The sequence below is a fragment of the Glycine max genome, chromosome 11 (assembly GCF_000004515.6).
Source record: "Glycine max cultivar Williams 82 chromosome 11, Glycine_max_v4.0, whole genome shotgun sequence".
In the NCBI taxonomy this organism is placed as follows: domain Eukaryota; kingdom Viridiplantae; phylum Streptophyta; class Magnoliopsida; order Fabales; family Fabaceae; genus Glycine; species Glycine max.
In genome coordinates this window covers 8,903,600-8,922,976 of record NC_038247.2, presented here as the reverse complement: position 1 = coordinate 8,922,976, position 19,377 = coordinate 8,903,600, and the positions used below count along the sequence as shown (strand labels likewise).

The 19,377-nt window shown below is 32.4% G+C and overlaps 4 protein-coding genes across 4 annotated transcripts; 3 read left to right on the top strand and 1 right to left on the bottom strand.

The window, feature by feature from the left end:
• The first annotated feature begins 5,103 nt into the window (after window positions 1-5,103).
• Window positions 5,104-6,064, top strand: LOC112998378 (glycine-rich RNA-binding protein GRP1A-like). Its single transcript, XM_026124392.2, has 2 exons — window positions 5,104-5,373; window positions 5,624-6,064. The coding sequence occupies exons 1-2, from the start codon at window positions 5,251-5,253 to the stop codon at window positions 5,930-5,932; spliced, it is 432 nt and encodes a 143-aa protein (XP_025980177.1). The 5' UTR covers window positions 5,104-5,250; the 3' UTR covers window positions 5,933-6,064.
• Window positions 6,065-7,311: 1,247 nt separating this feature from the next.
• Window positions 7,312-8,362, top strand: LOC100305467 (putative glycine-rich RNA binding protein). Its single transcript, NM_001248872.3, has 2 exons — window positions 7,312-7,451; window positions 7,725-8,362. Exons 1-2 carry the CDS (start codon window positions 7,338-7,340, stop codon window positions 8,079-8,081), a joined length of 471 nt encoding a protein of 156 aa, NP_001235801.2. The 5' UTR covers window positions 7,312-7,337; the 3' UTR covers window positions 8,082-8,362.
• Window positions 8,363-10,557: 2,195 nt separating this feature from the next.
• On the top strand, window positions 10,558-11,583 carry LOC100796543 (glycine-rich RNA-binding protein GRP1A). Its single transcript, XM_006590833.4, has 2 exons — window positions 10,558-10,741; window positions 11,019-11,583. Exons 1-2 carry the CDS (start codon window positions 10,628-10,630, stop codon window positions 11,418-11,420), a joined length of 516 nt encoding a protein of 171 aa, XP_006590896.1. The 5' UTR covers window positions 10,558-10,627; the 3' UTR covers window positions 11,421-11,583.
• Window positions 11,584-16,783: 5,200 nt separating this feature from the next.
• LOC100798314 (protein RADIALIS-like 4) lies at window positions 16,784-18,927 on the bottom strand. Its single transcript, XM_003537837.5, has 2 exons — window positions 18,296-18,927; window positions 16,784-17,015 (listed from the first exon to the last, which is right to left on the bottom strand). Exons 1-2 carry the CDS (start codon window positions 18,568-18,570, stop codon window positions 16,988-16,990), a joined length of 303 nt encoding a protein of 100 aa, XP_003537885.2. The 5' UTR covers window positions 18,571-18,927; the 3' UTR covers window positions 16,784-16,987.
• Between the last annotated feature and the right edge of the window lie 450 nt (window positions 18,928-19,377).

Here is a 19,377-nt window from a genome sequence, read left to right as displayed (position 1 = left end):
TAATATTTAAAAACAGTATTGTTTCACAATACAAATTATTAATCATGAATATGAAATATAATTTATATGCTAAAAAAATACTTAACTACAAATTATAAATATATAAAATAAATATTTTTATGTACAATTCACAAGTTAAAAGACTACTTATATAATATTATCTTAGGTTCTGTTTATAAGAAATAAATTATACTTTACTTTAATTCTAATTATAAGAAACAATTATTATTTTTAAAACTTATTTAGGATTAAATTTTTTATATCATTTTTTCTTGTTAATTCTATTTATTAGATATTCATTCATTGGATTGATAGTATTGACATTAAATATGATTGTCACTTACAATATTAAACATAAGGTGATAGTTGGAATAAAACTTTAATTTATGACAATATTAATTAAAATAACTCATCGATTTTAATTTTTAAAAAATAACTAATTCAATTGATGATTTGACGTTTCTTATACCTAAGAAAATATATACTTATGCTTAACAAGGTCATATTGATATAATTTTAATAAATTAAAAAGTTCATAATAAACAAAATCTTACTCGTTAGTGCATCTCTAGTATTGAATATTAACACAATTGGATTTTTTAATAGCCTAATAAAGTATATTGTATTTGGATGAAGGATTTAAAATTTTTTAAGAAATTTAAATACACAATATTTCCATTGAATTGCCTATTTATGGTTTCTTTAGATCTACAATAACTAAATTGCACTACCATATACTTTAGGTTGTGAGCAAGGATATATAAAAACATATCTACTACTTCAATTGTCTTGTTCTTACTAATCCATCCCTCTCTTGTAAAATTTTACAAAGGTTAAAAAATGCACTTTTACTAAGCCTTAGTTGTTTAATGTAATATTTCTCTGTCCCTCTACTCTATAAATACGATTAAGGAAGCTAAATGTTCCTATTTCCAATTACAGGTTGGTTCCTTAACAAAATAATTATTATGATACCATGTCACTACATCAATAACTATATGAACAACACAAGTAACAACTAATAAGATTATATTCTTATACTCTTCTCTTTTACGTTTTTTTAAAGTAATTGCAGTGTCAACTATGATACGATCCATTTCTTTTCAATCCAAACTGTACGATAATGATATAAGATAATTTGTGTATATACTATTTTGAGATTTAAAACAAATATCTTCTTACAAAATACACATACCAATACTAACATTGCATGTGAATAAGTATGTCACATACTTTTGGAGACTAGACACAATTACAAAGGGAACTTCATAAAAAGCAATGCTATTATAATTAATTTTGGCATATTCAGTAAGATAGTGGAATGCAACTGATCACTTCAAATCCTTCATCTAAACACAAGGCAAGGAATGTAAAACATTCAATTGCATTTTCCACTATTATATTATAATTCTGGATAGATAGATCCAGCAATAGTATTCTATATTAAACAATCTAATGCTGTCATATGATAAAAAAAAATTAAAAGACAATAATAGTTTATGTTGGGGTGAAGGAACTTTTCAAATGCTAAAAAAATCTTTAAATAAAATATTGTCTCAATATTAGGAGTTTCAAAAATCAAAGTTAAGTCAAACAAGCTGTCAGCCAAAAGCAATATGTAAAACCAGATCCGAATTTTCTCATCTCACGAGAAGCTGTCAGCCAGAAGCAATATGCAAACTAAAGATGAGAATCATGTTTATCTCCCTTTGCCCTAAGTGCCATTCGGTGTCAATGACAAGTAAAGTTCTAGGAGACTAACCAACCAACCTATCTAAGCAATCATTGACTAGGTAAAGGCTTTTGAAAACTACAACACTGTAAAGTAAAAGGATGTAACATTTCAATAGCCAAATACACTGACCAAGTTTCAGAACTGTGGTTGACATATAACTATTAGTTATATTATAGTAGTATACACTAGAATCAAAATTTAAAACCCAGTTGTACCAACACGCAACTGGTTTCAAGATAAGATCATCTGACATAAAGGATTAATAACATATACCTCCCTTAAGGTTAGCACTAAATACACTTGCACCTTGCTTGTATGAACAACTACCTCCCTTATTTTATATATGATCCTTACTCATCAACACTCATTATTTTTAAAAAATTACACACATCTAGCTCACTTTTATTTACAGAGTATGGACTATACACACAATCCCCTTAAAATAACAAAGCATTGGAGGTTAGCGCAATTTTCTAAATAAGCAGAGTGCAAGTGGAACCCTTAAATAACAAATGCATAAATATAATATTTAACATTATTTTTCAATTTTAATATTTATATATTGATTTCACTATTAAAAATATTTAAAATGAATAATTTTATTTATATACATTTATTTTTCAAAAGATATTATATCACCATTATTACTTAAATGAACCAAAAATTACAATAAATTTTAATATATTTAATTTTTAAGATAAAATTAACTCAATTAAAAATATAATTAATTAAATTTTTCATTGATAATATAATTATGTTTAACATAATACTAAATATTTAAAAATTATTATTTTTATTTATATAAATAAATATAAAATTTTATATATATATATATATAATTTTAAAAAATTAAAGCCCGTGCGTTGCACTTGTTGAAAGTCTAGTTTAACTATAAAGCTTGAACAGTAGAAATAATCTTTGGACTTGTTGCGATCACTTCAAGTTATGTTTACAATCGCATAACTTCCAAGAGAATAGAGTACAGATGTGCAAAATTAGTCGTCAAAGTCTGCTCAAATTAAAGAGAATATTACTACAATTCTACAAACAAGCTTGCATTTTTTTTTTCCGCAATCAGAGTTGCCTATCATTGAAAGGAAGTTACCAAATTTTTAAGACTCATGAATAAACTAATGAAGTAAGCTCTTTTTTTTATTTTTTACAACAGACTCTGAAGTAAGCTCTTGAGAATGCTCAAATGCATAAATCCACAATGCAAGAACGAAAACAATGGACCCCTTCTTGTTGAAGACCAGAGGCAATTAGAAGTGGAACACTTAACTGAAATTTAGCGACAGAAAAGAAGGCAATCTCCACACTCCACTTAAAGATTAGTAATGCCAGAAACCAGCTGATAAAACACAACATGGCCAAACTTTTGTCTAACCCAAGCAAATCAACACAAATTACTCAGGAATTGACCATGTTTGAAATGGTAGGCTCCTTGCACAAAATAAAAGTAATTGAAAGTCCAATTGCTCAAACTATCACTAGCCAATAGAGATGCATTTCATAAATCAGAACTTAACATTTAATACAGTAGGATGCTAAAATGAAAGGCTCTATGTAACGAACATGCTCAAAATCCAAAACCCCAAGACTTAAGGAAGAGTAAAATCAAAGTTCCACAAACTAAACTAGGGAAATGTTTGGCAACAAGGTGAGCCTAAATAACAAAACCTGGCACCTAGAATCTAAACCCACTCGGCATAAAAAGTACATAGGTAAAGACTTGAGAGAATAGACACAACTTCACCAAGCTGAAAGCCTGAAAATGAAATCAACAAGCAAACCAGAAAAGTTCCAAGATTGAAGCCGAAATATTAAATATTTATCCTCACTGTAAGAGATTCCGAATACACAATCTCGATCTGTTCAATGCATTATATAAAGTTACAGAACCAGAATTTAAACATAAATAATAACTAAAATAGCTAGAAACAAAAAAAATGTGTTCAAAGTTACAAGTCGACGAATCCATTTAGCTCAACAATTACAACAATATCGATTCTTAAGAGCAAATTATTCACACAACCTTCCATTTGCTGAACAGTTCACTAATTAAATTTTTTTAATTAGTGAAGTTGTTTTCTCATCATTGGCATTTTTTTTCCTTCCCCCCAATCGTTTTTGGATGACAATACTTGCTCATGTTGTATTTTCAAATGAAAAATCTGATTTTAATTTTTGTTTTTTGTTTAAAATATATGATATATCCTTTTTATTGCAGATATTGTATTAGGACAAAGTTTTTTTCTTTTTCATCAATTTTTTTTGTACATTTTACTTTTGTGATTTTGAAAGCTTGCAAGTGTCTGATTATTATTTATTTGTGCTTTTGTATCCGGAGATTAGATCCTGTGATCTGCAGTGCACTGGTACTAAGGCTCTGTGAAGACATAATATCATGAGTTGCCTAATGAATAATGTGCAAAAAAGAGTTTTGGGCACCGCTTTGCAGATCTGACTTTCACATGTTCGGATTTTGTTTTATTTTTTTAATAGTTATTAAAGTTATAAATTTAAGTTTGTGTTTGAAAAATCATAAACTTTTTGGGCCTCCAAAAATGTACTAACTCATATTTTGACCCAAATTCTTGTGTTTTTTTACACCCAATAAATTTTTTCTACATTTAACATATTTTAAAAATTTTCAACTTTATCATTTTTTACTTGTTCTTCAATTCTTTCTTTTCTCTTTTTCGTATAGCCTATGGATTGATTATCCGATTGATAATTCGTAAGACACTGCTCATTTGAAATTTTTGTCACCACGACCGTTGATATTCTCTTTCTCTTTTGTGAAACTGGTGTTGGTATTGTTCGTGGTGTGTGTTCCTGTCATGGCTCCTCTCTAGTTTCTCTTCCGGGAGTTTCCTCTCCTCTGTCGTCGTGAGTAGCACTGCATTGTCATTGGTAAGTTTTTTTCTTCTTTCGTTTACTTCATACGGATTGACAATCCGTATCCGTATACGTTCAATACACAAAAAAAAAAATACAGACAACAGAACTCACAACGGCTCACTAAGGCGATAGGGAAATGAAGACAGACACCGCTGATGAGCACACATGAATTGATGAAGACAACCACAGATTGAAGAGAAGAAGATGAAAGAATTTGAGAGAAAAAATGAAAAAACGCGTGAATGAATGGTGCAGACAGACAATTTCTCAATTAATCTGTATTTGACATTTAAGTGTCAATGAAGAAGAGGTAAAATTGATTTTTCACTCAAAACGTTGGGTGTAAAAAAATGGTGTTGGGTGGAGGAAGAAAATCCCCAAATTCTTTATACCAACCTGCCCAACATGGCAACATGTGATCCATTCAACCTCCTGATGAAACGGTAAGCCTGAAAGATTGACTTTTTCAGTTAAATAGCCGAATGTGTAGGTAGTACTTGTAACCAGTTTAACACAGGTCAACAATTCACCTGCTATAAAGCAATTCCTTGGGGGGTTTAGTTTTTCAGCGTGCAATTTTTATCCCTATTTGGATTTTATTTTATACTGTTATGTTATCCATGGCTTCTGCATATGTTGAGTACCGTTGCTTTGTTGGTGGGCTCGCTTGGGCCACAGACGATCATGCCTTGGAGAAAGCCTTCTCTCACTACGGCAACATCGTTGAATCGAAGGTCCGTTTGTTGCAGCCATCGCACACGATCCCGTTCTGATCTCTGATCTTTTTCCGTTACTTGATCTATGATACTTCTTCTTCTTCTTCTTATATAATTCTCTTTTATTACTCACGCCAATAGGTACGTTCATCTTCATCTCTTTACCAAAGGCGAAGATCGATCGGTTTCTATTCGGTTCTGGATTTGGTTTTCGTGCTGTTTTGCTTTCGATTTCAATTTGATGAACCGTTCGTGTTTTTACGTGCAGATTATCAACGATCGTGAGACCGGAAGGTCCAGGGGATTTGGATTTGTTACCTTCGCCTCGGAGAATTCAATGAAGGATGCGATCGAAGGGATGAACGGTCAGAACCTTGACGGACGTAACATAACTGTGAACGAAGCTCAGTCCCGCGGCAGCCGCGGTGGATACGGTGGTCGTCGTGAAGGTGGATATAACCGTGGTGGTGGAGGCTATGGAGGGGGTGGTTATGGTGGTGACAGAGATTGTGGTTACGGTGACGGTGGTTCACGCTACTCTCGTGGTGGCGATGTCAATGGAAGCCGGAGAAACTAGAGCTGGATGAACAAGATTAGGGTTTATGATTAAGTTCAGTAATTTTAGGTGTTGTGTGGTTTGGGTGTCTGTCTTTCTATCTCTTTGTGTACAATCGATTGAATGAAATGATAATCGGAGAAGTATTAAACAGATTTTCATTTGTACGATCTACGATGGACGAAGAAAATATTCTGATTGCATTTTTAATGGAGAATGGCTATTAGTTTACCTGTTTCGGTAAGCTGGATATGAAAAAAGTTGTCATTAACTTGCAATTGTCAAGAACTTTACTAGTAATTGTTAATTTTGTCAATAAATTAAATTGGATTAAAAATGTTTACAGGCAATATGTTAAAGAAAATATATTGAAATTTTCGAGTTGAAAAATACGAGAATTTAATAACTTACGCGTTTGATTGAGAACATAACTCACGTCAATTTATGTGACAAACGTGGAAGTCTGAAAACACACAATTACAGGCGACGTTCTAATTTTGAATGTTATAAATTGTTCATTTAGTTAAAATGTACTATAGAAAAGAATAAAAAAGTATTGTTTCTTAAGTGAAAAATTCATAATCTTTTTAGCAAAAATTCCTGTTAAAATAATATAATTAATACTTTAATCTGACAATTCTTATCTAATTAAAATTATAATGAATAAATATTTTTAAATATTATGATTGTTTTAGATAATTCTAAATAGTTTTTCTTACTAGATAGTGAATATAATCTCTTAATTTGTATCTTATTGTTATTTTTAGTTCTTAAAATTAAAAAATAAAAACTTAAATAAGTTTTTTTTAAAAATCATTGAAGTCTTTGATATTTTTTTTCATTTTGATCCTAGAATTTAATTATTATCTCATATTAAATAGTAAAATTAAAAAATAATTTAAAGAATTATCTATTTAAAATTTTATGAGATTTAAAAAGTAAAAGAACAAACTAATATGATAATAAAATATAAATTCAGGCACTGAATTTAATCATTTATTATAATTTTTTTCTCACCTATTTATCCTTCCAATAAACTTATGCTAGTCTATGCAGTGGCAAAAAGTAATAAATGTTAGAAAAAGAAAAAGAAAAAGTACGATGTGTCTGTGTCAGTTGTGAGTGGTGACAGGAAGAAGATGGCTCTTTCAGTGGCGCCCCCCTCATGCATGCACGACACGTAACAACTCCTTCTGAAAAAACGCCAATAATAGTGGTGCACGTCACGTCAGGTTATCCATTACAGTACCACCGAAAAAATAATAGTACTCCATAAGAGAAAATATTCCCCCCTGTAAAGTCGCTACTAATTTAACCCTGGTTAAGGTCCAACTTGCACGCGGTAACCCTGATTAACAATTCACTTGCTATAAGACTATCACTTGGGGCATGTCAATCTTATTCCTATCCTCTTTTCCAAATTTCCATGGCTTCTGCGGATGTTGAATACCGATGCTTTGTTGGTGGGCTCGCTTGGGCCACTGACAACTACGATCTGGAGAAAGCCTTCTCTCAGTACGGTGACGTCGTTGAATCGAAGGTCCGCATCGCATATGATCTGACACAATTCGGATCCGGAATTTCTCCATCCCGTTCTGATCTGTGATCTCTGATCTATTTGCGTTACTTGTTCTATGATATGATACTTGTGTTACTATATGATTCTTTTATTACTCACGCCAATAGGTACGTTCATCTTCATCTTTTTGCCAAAGAAGAAGATCGATCGGTTTCTATTCGGTTCTGGTTTTTGTTTTCGTGCTGTTTTGCTTTTCATTTCAATTTGATGAACCGTTTGTGGTTTTATGTGTAGATTATCAACGATCGTGAGACTGGAAGATCCAGGGGATTTGGATTTGTTACCTTCGCCTCCGAGGATTCAATGAGGGATGCGATCGAAGGGATGAACGGTCAGAACCTTGATGGACGCAACATCACTGTGAACGAAGCTCAGTCCCGCGGAAGCCGCGGTGGAGGCGGTGGCGGTTACGGAAGTGGCGGTGGATACAACCGCAGTGGTGGTGCTGGAGGATACGGTGGCCGTCGGGAAGGTGCATATAACCGTAACGGTGGTGGTTATGGCGGTGACAGAGACCATCGTTACGGACCTTACGGGGACGGTGGATCACGCTACTCTCGTGGTGGTGGTGATGGAAGCTGGAGAAATTAGGGCTTAATGTTGTAGATTAGTGTTTATTGCTATGTTTGTGTTCCGTAATTTTAGGTGTTACGGTTTGGTAATTTGTCTTGGTTTGGGGCTCCTGGATACGGTTTTTTACCTATATATCTCTGGTTGTGTAGAATCGAATAAATGAAAAGATTGCCAGAAATTAGGGTACTACTATAGTGCTATCACATTTCAACAGATTTTTATTTGGAAAATATTTTAATTGCACCAATGCCGTTTGCTTATTGGTTCTGATAAGCTATATATTTGCAGCTTAATTAAGTAATTTTTTTGTAAGCGTTTTAATTAATTAAATTTAATTATTAATTCAACAATTTATGTTTTAAATTTGATCATGGTTAATAGTTTTGTAGACGGGAGGTTGTTAAACACTTTACACTTCTTTGACAATTAACTCAAATTTCATTTGGAAAGCTTTAAAAAAAGTTATTTTGGCAAGAAAGATATAAATTAGATTCTGACATGATATTTATTTATGTGATAATATCTTCTTGTTTGCGGGGAGGACAACATCTTCTTGTACCCTTGTAATAAATGTTTGCGGAGAGAATCTTTTTGGCAGAATTTCCCTTCATAAATGAACATTTCTAATAAAGCCACACAATAATCAAACAGTAACAATAATTACATCCAGCCATCAACCAGAAAAAATAAGTTTTCTTGGTAAGAAATCAATCAACATATACGCAAGGTTAAAGAAATTTTCTCCACACACTCCCATTCCTCAAAGCCACGAAATTTCTGAAGAAAACAAGAATAGAAGCTTGTCTCCAGGTTCCTTTGATGGTGCAGGTCTGGTGGCTTTGATGGAAGTAATTGATAATCAAGGTCGATCTTGAGATTTGGCCCCTTTTATATAAAAAAATAATAATGTAAGTTTATTAAAAACAATATGTTTTGTTCATTAAACGAATAATTAGGTTTAATAAACCTCAAAATAATATATCACATTTTTTATTTAATTTATTTCTATGTTATCATTTATTATTTAATTTGTTTTTTTAAAAAATTACATAATATTTATTTATAAGATAAATATGATAATGAGATGAGTTGGTGATATATCTTATCTACGGTGGATTTATATTTTTTAAATTTGATCTTCATCTTGAGGAATTTATCACATTTTTTATACTTTAATTTTCTTATATATATAATTTAATTTAATTATATATTTTATCTCTTGAAGAAAATGTTTTAGTTTAATCATTATTGTTTATCATCGATAAAATATAATTTCATATTAAAAATATATATTTTTGTTCTTTATTAATATACCAACATTTAGTTTTATTCATTTATAATTTTATTTTTATCTGTGTTTCTTATTTTGTTTTAAAAAAATAAATATGTCATCATAAATCAATTACATACTTATGTATCACAATAAGTTAAAAATTAATTCAATATGAATTTATGAAGGTAATATATAAAAAAATAAATTAATAATCAACATAAATACTTTTTAGTCGCATGTCACATCTTAATTTAAACAAACAAAGATATAAAAAATTAATTTAGTTATACAAAAATAATATAAAATTATTAAATTATTTTTTTATAAAAAAATTGAGCTTCTTTTAGTGTTGAATCTTATGTTATCACATCTCCAAAGAAACCTAAAGTCAACTCTTTGGATAATGATGAATTGTGGTGTAAGGTATTTGATGGACCTTCATTGCTATAGGGAGCTTCACAAATGGATCCATAATGTTGAGTAAAAAAAAAATACATTGCTAATTTAATTAAATATAATGCAAATGGACCCACTCTACAATAAGTGAGTTGACAACTCTTTGAAATGGGGCCTACCAAGTTATAGCTCTCCAATGGAAAAAAAAATCATACAAAATTCCTACCATTGTTTTTGTCAAAAAAAAAACTCTCATTAAAATTACTCTTATGAGATTGGATGATGAGGTCATGAATGATGTCATAATTGATAAAGAAAAAAGAAAGAAAGAAATGACTCATCACCTTGGTCATTGGACAAATGTTGTCTTTGTCATGCAAGGTGACAACTGTCTCTTGTCATGTCAGGTGTAAATGATCACATGGATTCCATTATTATCGTCTTTGTGAAAAAAGATTGACCGAGGATTGTTTCACGCGTTATCGTCTTTTGAGTTTGTATAATATTAAAAAAAAAATTTTGTTATCAATAAATTTATTTTAAATGAAACTTTTCAATGTGATTCACAGAGTTATAAAAGATAGTATGATATTTTTTCTTACAACGTTCTCAATGTGATTCATAGTATAAATAATTTTTGTGTTGAAAATTGAGTAACTATCAATTTGGGCCTAAACAAAAATTTCACATGGGTCCAAGTTTGAGCCCAATATTTATAATGACCTAATTTTGAACCATGATTCATTTAGCTGTAACCCTAGTCTAGGTCAAACACACGCGCCGTAACCCTGGTTAAAATTTCAGCAGCTATAAAACAATCGCTTGGGGTTTCCGTCTTCTTCGTGCCAGTCTTACCCCTCTTAATACCAATTTTCTAGGGTTTATACAATTTTCGATGGCTTCTTCAGATGTTGAGTACCGTTGCTTTGTCGGTGGGCTCGCTTGGGCCACTGACGACCAAGCTCTCGAGAGAGCCTTCTCTCAGTACGGCGAAATCGTTGAAACGAAGGTCTGTTTGTTGCAGGCATCACATCTGATCTCACACGATTCGGATTCGGAATTTTCTCGATCCCTTTCTGATCTGTGATCTCTGATCTGTTTGCGTTACTTGATCTTATGATACTTGTGTTACTATATGATTCTTTTATTACTCTCACGCCAATAGGTACGTTCATCTTCTTCCTTTCACCAAAGGCGAAGATCGATCGGTTACTATTCGGTTCTGGTTTTTTGTTTTCGTGCTGTTTTTGTTTCAGATCTGATGGTTTTTCGTGTTTTATGTTCAGATTATCAACGATCGTGAGACTGGAAGATCCAGGGGTTTTGGATTTGTGACCTTCGCCTCGGAGCAGTCCATGAAAGACGCCATCGAAGGGATGAACGGCCAAAACCTTGACGGCCGTAACATCACTGTTAACGAAGCTCAGTCCCGTGGTGGCGGTGGCGGCGGAGGCGGTGGAGGTGGTGGATATGGTGGTGGTCGCGGTGGTGGATATGGTGGTGGTGGTCGCGGTGGTGGAGGGGGATACAACCGTAGCGGTGGCGGTGGAGGCTATGGCGGCGGCGGTGGATATGGCGGTGGCGGTGGCGGTGGCTATGGCGGTGGCAGAGACCGTGGTTATGGTGGTGGTGGTGACCGTGGTTACTCTCGTGGTGGTGACGGTGGTGATGGAGGCTGGAGAAACTAGGGCTTGATGTCGTTGATTAGGGTTTATGATTATGCTCAGTAATTTTAGTTGTGTTTGAGTTTGAGTATCTTTATGGTTTTGTGTCACCGTGGTTCTTGTTTTTGACCAATATATCTGGTTGTTTATAGTCGATTTAATGAAATGATAATCAGAAATTGGAGTATCGAAGTTCTAATGATTTTTACTATTTGTGCGCTGGATGTGGAAAATCTTCTGTTTCACGAATGCGTGTCTTGTTATTCTTCTTCAGAACACAACAGGCTAAGCAGCCTTCAAAACAATAAAGGAACTTAATTAACAAAACCTCGACGGAAATTTACCTACAGTTTTTGCCTGTGAAAGATAAAACCACAATTTTCACGCCCAATGTTCTCAAAGGATTGGGGTCTCAAGTGTGCAGATTGGTGAGAAAAATAGATACAACGAGCATTTTTTGTTCTGAGAACATGAAATGGTATTCATCCTTTAAGTCCGTGTGTGTGTTTATCTCTGTTCAGACAGTCAGACCTATGAATTCATGAAACATGTCCAGAAACATGTCCATCCTCTTGACTTGGTTTTAATTTGATGGAAAGCCTGCTGATATCGAGATGAACATTATTAAAAGTCCAATTGTTTCTACAGAACTAATTGCAATCCTACGAGATCGCAAGCACCATGTCATGGCTTACTATATTATTTGAAGAAAAAAAATCATAGGCTCAGTGCTTTTCGACAAATAGAGCATTGTTGATTGTTAAGTCAATCGTGTTTTGGGTATAGGGTGGTCTCATAACATTTGTAGGCAGGATTATTCTAGCAAATTTTCAAAGTACTTTATAATCCGAATTTTGCCTGATTGCTTTGTTGTTCCACAGAAGATACACATAATTGTATTTCCATGAACTCCTAAATAGTTCTCAAGGTAGGCAAGGTAAAAGCGATACCATTTTTGATTGATATCCCTATCAAAAACTTTATTTCTTATTTTAAAGGGAATTCTTTATAACTAATGATTTGCGGTATAGTATTTATTATTGTAATTTGTATAGAATCAATTCTAAATTGACAAATTGATCTCTAAAATTATAAAGCATAAGTTTTTGGAATTGTATCTATAATTAGAATTTTTTTGAGTGTGACAGAATCTATGAGGAGAGATAATCCAGAGAGCTTTGAAAACATTTAACTTTTGACCGGTAGTTTGACTAGTCATACTCACAGACATTTGTCTGTTTTCGTGAAGTTCAGCATTTTCCAAAGAAAAGTGAACAAACACATGGTTGGGATTTCAACCTAAAGTTTGTAAAAGGGTTGGTTGCAAAGGTTGGCCATGTGCTTTTTCATTCAGGATTTAAATTGCATTTGAGGGCAGCAATAAGAAGCTTTAGTACTTTCTGTAGCAGCTTGTTGCCTTTTCATACGCTTAACAGGAGAAAGATATCGATGCTTCAACAAATTGGCACTAATAGATTATATACTCTCATATCAGCACAATGCTCAGCTTTATGCATTAAATTTCCAACAAAACTCTACTTTTGCAAGCAAGTTAATTATTAAGGAAGCTAAAAGCCTAAAACCAAACTAAAATAATTTGGATTGCTTTTTATTTTTTAATCACTTGGAACAGATCATGTGCTGATTTTATGCACAATATGTTTCAATGAAGCAACACTCAAATCATATTAAAACTTCGCTTTAACTATATTATAATGAATTCTATAATAATGATCCAATGCAACGGTTATAACAAGTAGTAATAAAGGTTGCAGTAGACACTATACTGATAACCAAGTAACTCTGCCTTCCACACTGCATTGTTACACTTGAACCCACTCCCAAACGCAATCTGCCACATACGGTTTTCCTTCTTAACCTTACACTTTGCCTCAATGTAAGCCAACTCATACCAAATTGAGCCAGAGGAAGTGTTCCGAAATCTGTGCAGAGCCATTCTAGAAGCCTCGATCCACGTCACCTGGCAGAAGCTGCAGGTTCTTCCCAACCTCACAAGTCACTGTCTTGCTACCAGCAGGAATGCAAAACTGATCAAAAGCAAGCTTGAAATTTGGGACCAAAAATAGTTTATTGGCCAATAAACTATAAAGGAAGAGAAGCTTCTCCCTCATGGGAAGCCCAAGGGGACCCAAAGTTGTGATGTTGGTATTGCACCTGCTGAACACACTTGAATGATTTGTCATCTGCACCTTTGTGTGTCCTCACAACATGAACAAGCTCGAATACAATGGTGGCGTCAAAATGATGCAGATGACAGACATTTTGGATGCTTGAATCATGATGATGATGATGATGCCAATGAATGGAATAATCAAACACAGTGGAAACAGGTTGGTGATCAAGTAATTAATGGTAACCCATTTTTTCACGTAATTGAGATTCATCGTATTGGTCACTTTAGAAAAAACTGTTTTTGCATGAGGGTAATTGCTGGTATGTGAATGAATGAATTGTGATGATGCCTCTGCATCTAGCACAGGTTTTATATAGGGAAGGAAAAAGGTGCATGGCGCCAAAGAATATATAGGTAGGTAACTCAACGTGACTGGCTTCAACTTCTTCACTTTATAATAACTGCATGTCACAAACTAATTAAGTGCTAAAGTTAACTGTGTCATGTGTTTGGGGCTGAGTTTTTCCTACTTTAATATTGATCATGGCACACATGAATCAGCAATTGACTCGGACATACAAGCCCTTAGTTTCAGAACAGAGCAAGACAAACTTTTCCTGGTTCCTCCTCATTGCATTGGTGGCTGAACTTGAATATTTGCAACTCCCAACAAGGCCAAACAAACAATGGGGTGTGTATATATATATATATATATATATATATATATCAACATGGGATTCATGTTAATTTCTCTTAATTTGGGTGTCAACAACCGTGGCGTAAGTGTTGCTATCAATTAACCTGAGCATAAGTGCTCCTATCAACCTGAAGCATGTTGGCATGGGCGTTTTTCTGTTTCCAAAGCACCTTAATTTGAGCAACATATGATCCTTGGTCTTTGAAGCACGCAATTGACAATGATGAATTATCTAACAACAGAACAAATGTACAACCTTAAGACGCATGATTAACAAGCAGCAAGGTATACCAACAAACTTGAATGGCTTTTTCAAGATAAACAGATAAATACATAAAACAAGAGTAAGCCAGATTTATGGTTCTAATCTTTATTTTTTTTCATTTTTCATTTTAAAAATTAGAAAAATTATAAAGAAAGTATGTCTTAAAAAAAGATTTCGATACTTAAGATTGAATCTAAAAAAAAGGGTCATGATTTGTTCTTTGTTACTTAGCCCCTACTTATATAGAAGGGTCTATTGACATAATTCTTAAGAATTTAAAAATTAATTAAGATGGAAAAAAAAAGTGTTTATACACTGGTATGCATTTGTTGTCACGCCAAAATCATTTTCATATAAAAGTATATTCAACCTATTAATTTGATTAACAAAAAAGTAAAGGGTATTTTGCACAAAAAGTTATTTAAATAGACATAGAGGCAAATTGAGAGATAAAATAGACAATCCTATTTTTACTTTATACTTGTAATTTATCAGATATTATTACTTACATTTAGTCATGTCTAATTTGAGTTAAATTTTAAATTATGACATACTTTAACGAATTATATATATATATATATATATAATATCTGATTCAAATAACCAATGAATTTAATTAGAATATATAAATTGTTTAAAGGTTTCTTTACACCGTCACACAATCATGAATTATTATATAATTAAATTATTATTTTTGACAATAATTATTTTAAAAGTAAGTTGTTTTTTGATTTATTGACAGTATAAAAATTCTTATACTAATAATCTACCAAAACTGAACCCATAATTTATTTTCCCAATTTTATTGTAAATTTCCAAAGTCTTATTTCTTTAATTTATTTCGACTTAAAAAATAATATCCTCCATTTTACTCTTTCATTTCTTGAAAAAATAGTTTTACAATTACTTAATATTATTATTATTATTTTATCTTCTATATTTTTAAAATTGAATTAATTTTTAAAATAATTGTGCAATGCACAAAGTTTTTCTGATAACAAATATTATATAAAATATACTCTTGGTGACTGAGGAGAAATAATGAAAAAACATCATACTTGATTTTAAAAACATCGTGTTTCTATATAATATAAATTAATCTAATAAATAAGACTAGAGAGCAGAAGGGAATATCTCATAAAGATGGTTTAAAAAGATCAACAAACTTATAGGGTGATTAGGATCCACAAATTAATTTGGGCTGGGCTCCTTTCAAATTCAAAATGTTCAGTTTGATCTTCGAGGTATATGGTTGTAACTTGTAAGCCTAATCCCTCGTATTTAAAATGTAAGGAAAAAAAAAACTAGAGGTAATTCATACTGACAAAGAATATTAATTAATTATTTATTTTTCTTAATTTTATTTTGAAAACAAACTTTATTTCTTAAGCTAATTTTAATGCTAAATGATGTAAGATTTCAGTTTTATGAAAACTTGTTTTAAATGGAAGTATTATTTTTCTATTTTAAGGTCATGTGATTAATATCAAGAGAATCAATGAGTCACTAAAAATAAAATATGTGTGTTAGTTTTGATATGCCTGTTAGTTTTGCATATCATTGCATGTCTTGTTTTATTTTTTTTTGTCCTTAATTAATCACGACTCACGAGCATTCCTTTGAGTATATTTGCTATATCTTTAGCAACTAGCTAGACTAGACAAGGATAACTTTTGCTTATAAATACTGGTTTATTTTGGTCCTTAAAACAAATTTCTGCCTAAAACTCGTAATTTGCAAGAGTTTAAGGTTATGAAAACGGAAAGAAACTCAGATTCAGGTTGAAGCCATCTACAATCTTGAACAAGAAAAAATGGTTCACGTGAAGATGGGATAGAGTTGCGTTCGTTTGATTTGTACGAGGGAATATTAATGGACTGGGTACTATTGTACTAAGCTGCAAAATCAAACCACTTTTCACTTTTTTCTTTTTATTTTGTTTCTGATAAATATTACAAATTCTGAAGCAGCTTCTTTAATAGGATAAAGTAACCCGTTTATAACATCTCGTTAATCTCAGCATGGGAGAAATTATTTTATGATTCGAGATTACATAATATTTGCATGTGACACGTTATTAATTATCTTTTCTTAAATTAAAAAAAAAAGATTAGGTATATATGAAAATTGGTCTAGACCATGTAATAACTTTTCTGGTGTTTACTGCTAACCTAATACTATAGGCAAGTCTACCTCTTTTTTTTTACTTAAATTTTAATGTGCGTTTTCACCCAAGACATTTGTTAATCCTTTTTAAAGGGTGTGGAGAGAGGTTGGATGGGGAGAATATCCTTATCCTGGTTAATTAAGAACCTGATACTGTTTCTAGAATAGGATAATTCATTGAAAATTTGAAACAATCTAAATTACAATGGCAGGAAATAGAACAGAGACACACAAGATAGAGAGAGACAGCGGGGAGGATATTTCTGCAGATTCAAGGAACACCACATAAATGCTGCCAATAGCTCAGGATAACATAAACGTTGCTTCCATCAATTCAGTTTAAGATACTTCAGAAGCCTGGCACAACCAAATAATTAATTAAAATAAAATCAAACATGCGTTTATATGAAAATATCAAACTAACAATAACAGCAAATTGTGACAAAAATGTGTACTAGAGAAGACGTTTGGCATGACTGAGCCAATTTGTTGTCACAAAATGATCACGTGATTTATCCAAGTGAGAGGGACTTATCCGTCTGATTGTGATAGAAGTTTTAGGTCCTTGTTTTTGTTCTGGTCATTAGGCTAGAATAAGTTAGTTTTTGTTTATGGTAAGTGATTCATTAGGTCCCAGTTAAGATCATATGTTTTGTCATGCTCCGGATCATTTGGATTGCTATTGCAATGTGACATAATATTCTCCAGCTAAAGAAAAGCAACATTATTGCTACAGAATCTTGAGTTATAACTTTCAACTAATACTGAAAGACTGTTGAAATTTTTGAACTTCCATGCATAGTCAATATATTCCTCTTATGCAGTGCAACAAGATTCTTGTTACATGACTTCAATCAGTGTAATTAACAGTCTTTGCCACAAATTCAAAAAATAGTTTGACATAAAGAAAGGTTTTAAGTGAAAGCAGTTATACCAAATTTTGCCTTTGCTAAGCTGTCAAATTGAACAGGTGACTAAATAATTGAGTGTAGAATTTTGAAACTGAAATTTGTGGCGCATAACAAGTAATTTTTATGTCGTATTGGTGCAAGAAAATGGTGCTTCGGGAACAAAGTTAAGTGACGTGTAAAAACATTCAAAAATTGAAAATAGGTGTCAATGGTTTTAGTTAGAGTAATGATACATAAACATCTCACTATTTTATACACTCCTCTAACACCTTTTACTTCTCTTTGTGTCTCTTTTCCTATCATATTATAATCTCTATCATACCTATATTTTTCTCCCTCTCTTTAGGTGTCAAATAGCATATTAGGTGTTCATGTAATATTTTTCTTTAGTTATTGGTCTCTTCTTTTTCTTCCTATCTAGTGACCCAGTTGCAGGGCAATGCTACCGAAGTCATCAGCTGCAGCTCCTTTTTTTACATTAGGATTAATTGTTTTGCATCAAATATGGTTTTGCAACTATATTGTAATAATCTTTATCTGTGTGATGGACTACAACGTAAGTCAACCCCCTCTATCTCACATTTTGTAAAAAATGACAGAATGGAAGAATGCATGCATGAGATGTATTAGAATTTAGAAGAAAGGTAGTTAGTTAATGGTATTGGTATAATATTTAGTGTATTAAAAAAGATGGAAATAGAGTTATTGTTAGGATGCATTAATTACCTCTCTTCTTCATCAACATTGGTGCTGCTTCCTGTGGACTTGTACTTGGGAAGAGGAACACGGCCAGACTCTATGTGTCTGAGATCCTCCAAGAGGATTTCATAGTGTCTCTTAACTTCATCTGCAGATTTTCCACCTACTGCTTTGGCTACATTCTGCCAGCGCTCAGGGGTATCCTTGTCATATTTTGCAAGTGCTTTTTCAAACAGCTTGTTCTGTTTTGGCGTCCAAGAGGAGTCAGAAGCCTTTTGTTTGCTGAGAGAGCTTGAGGCCATGAATGATTGATAAAAAATGATAATTTAGGTTCTTCTCTTCTCTCAACTAAGAGCCTAAGAGGGATTGTAATGTTGCACTTTGCTAGCTAGAACTAGAAAAGGAAGAGAAAGATTAATGATAAGGGGAAAAAAGAACAAGGAGTGTTTTATTTCTTAAATTGAAGGGAAAGGTTGTGTAAGAATATGCAAGTGAAGCTATGCTTATATATTGCTCAGGGTAGTGGGTTGTAGCTAATTAGGGAATCTGAATTGCCAAAAGTTGGAAGGTCTTGTGACCACGAAATGAAGTAGTACGAGAAGATTTTATTAGCCAAAGCTTACATTCAGAGAGGGGAATCAGTTTAAAATAACGAATCTGGTTCCAAAAAAAGATTTGATTAGAAGCTTGATAGTAGCATATTTTCATATTTTTTGAAGCTTATTAATGCTTAGGAATTTTCCAAAGTTTTCTTCTATTAGTTTTCGTGTTTTGTATATATTCATTAATCAACTTGTTAGGATCAAAATGATTGAAATCAGGTGCGTGTCAGGTACATAAAGGCTGATTAGAGATATGGGGGAACGAATAATCTTGTTATATTTAAAGCTTGACATTGATTGATTTAAGCATCAAATAAGGAATAATTAAGGAGGACCATTCGTAAAAAATAAAGTACAATAAAATCTTAAATATCGGAAATTAAGCTACATAGGACTAAGACAAGAAAAGAATCATATGACAGAAGGCAATGAGATTATTAACATTCACAAAACGACCTGTTTCAAAACTTGAGCCTCAATTTTTGTTTAACTGGTGTTGCTCACAAT

What these genes read in the sequence shown, in the direction of transcription:
- LOC100796543 (XM_006590833.4), top strand. Translation starts at nt 10,628, where the DNA reads ATGGCTTCTTCAGATGTTGAGTACCGTTGCTTTGTCGGTGGGCTCGCT. An exon ending in GCGAAATCGTTGAAACGAAG is followed by an intron (nt 10,742 to 11,018) that starts GTCTGTTTGTTG and finishes TTTTATGTTCAG; the next exon opens with ATTATCAACGATCGTGAGAC.
- LOC112998378 (XM_026124392.2), top strand. Translation starts at nt 5,251, where the DNA reads ATGTTATCCATGGCTTCTGCATATGTTGAGTACCGTTGCTTTGTTGGT. An exon ending in GCAACATCGTTGAATCGAAG is followed by an intron (nt 5,374 to 5,623) that starts GTCCGTTTGTTG and finishes TTTTACGTGCAG; the next exon opens with ATTATCAACGATCGTGAGAC.
- LOC100798314 (XM_003537837.5), bottom strand. Translation starts at nt 18,570, where the DNA reads ATGGCCTCAAGCTCTCTCAGCAAACAAAAGGCTTCTGACTCCTCTTGG. An exon ending in AATGTTGATGAAGAAGAGAG is followed by an intron (nt 17,016 to 18,295) that starts GTAATTAATGCA and finishes TGGTTGTGCCAG; the next exon opens with GCTTCTGAAGTATCTTAAAC.
- LOC100305467 (NM_001248872.3), top strand. Translation starts at nt 7,338, where the DNA reads ATGGCTTCTGCGGATGTTGAATACCGATGCTTTGTTGGTGGGCTCGCT. An exon ending in GTGACGTCGTTGAATCGAAG is followed by an intron (nt 7,452 to 7,724) that starts GTCCGCATCGCA and finishes TTTTATGTGTAG; the next exon opens with ATTATCAACGATCGTGAGAC.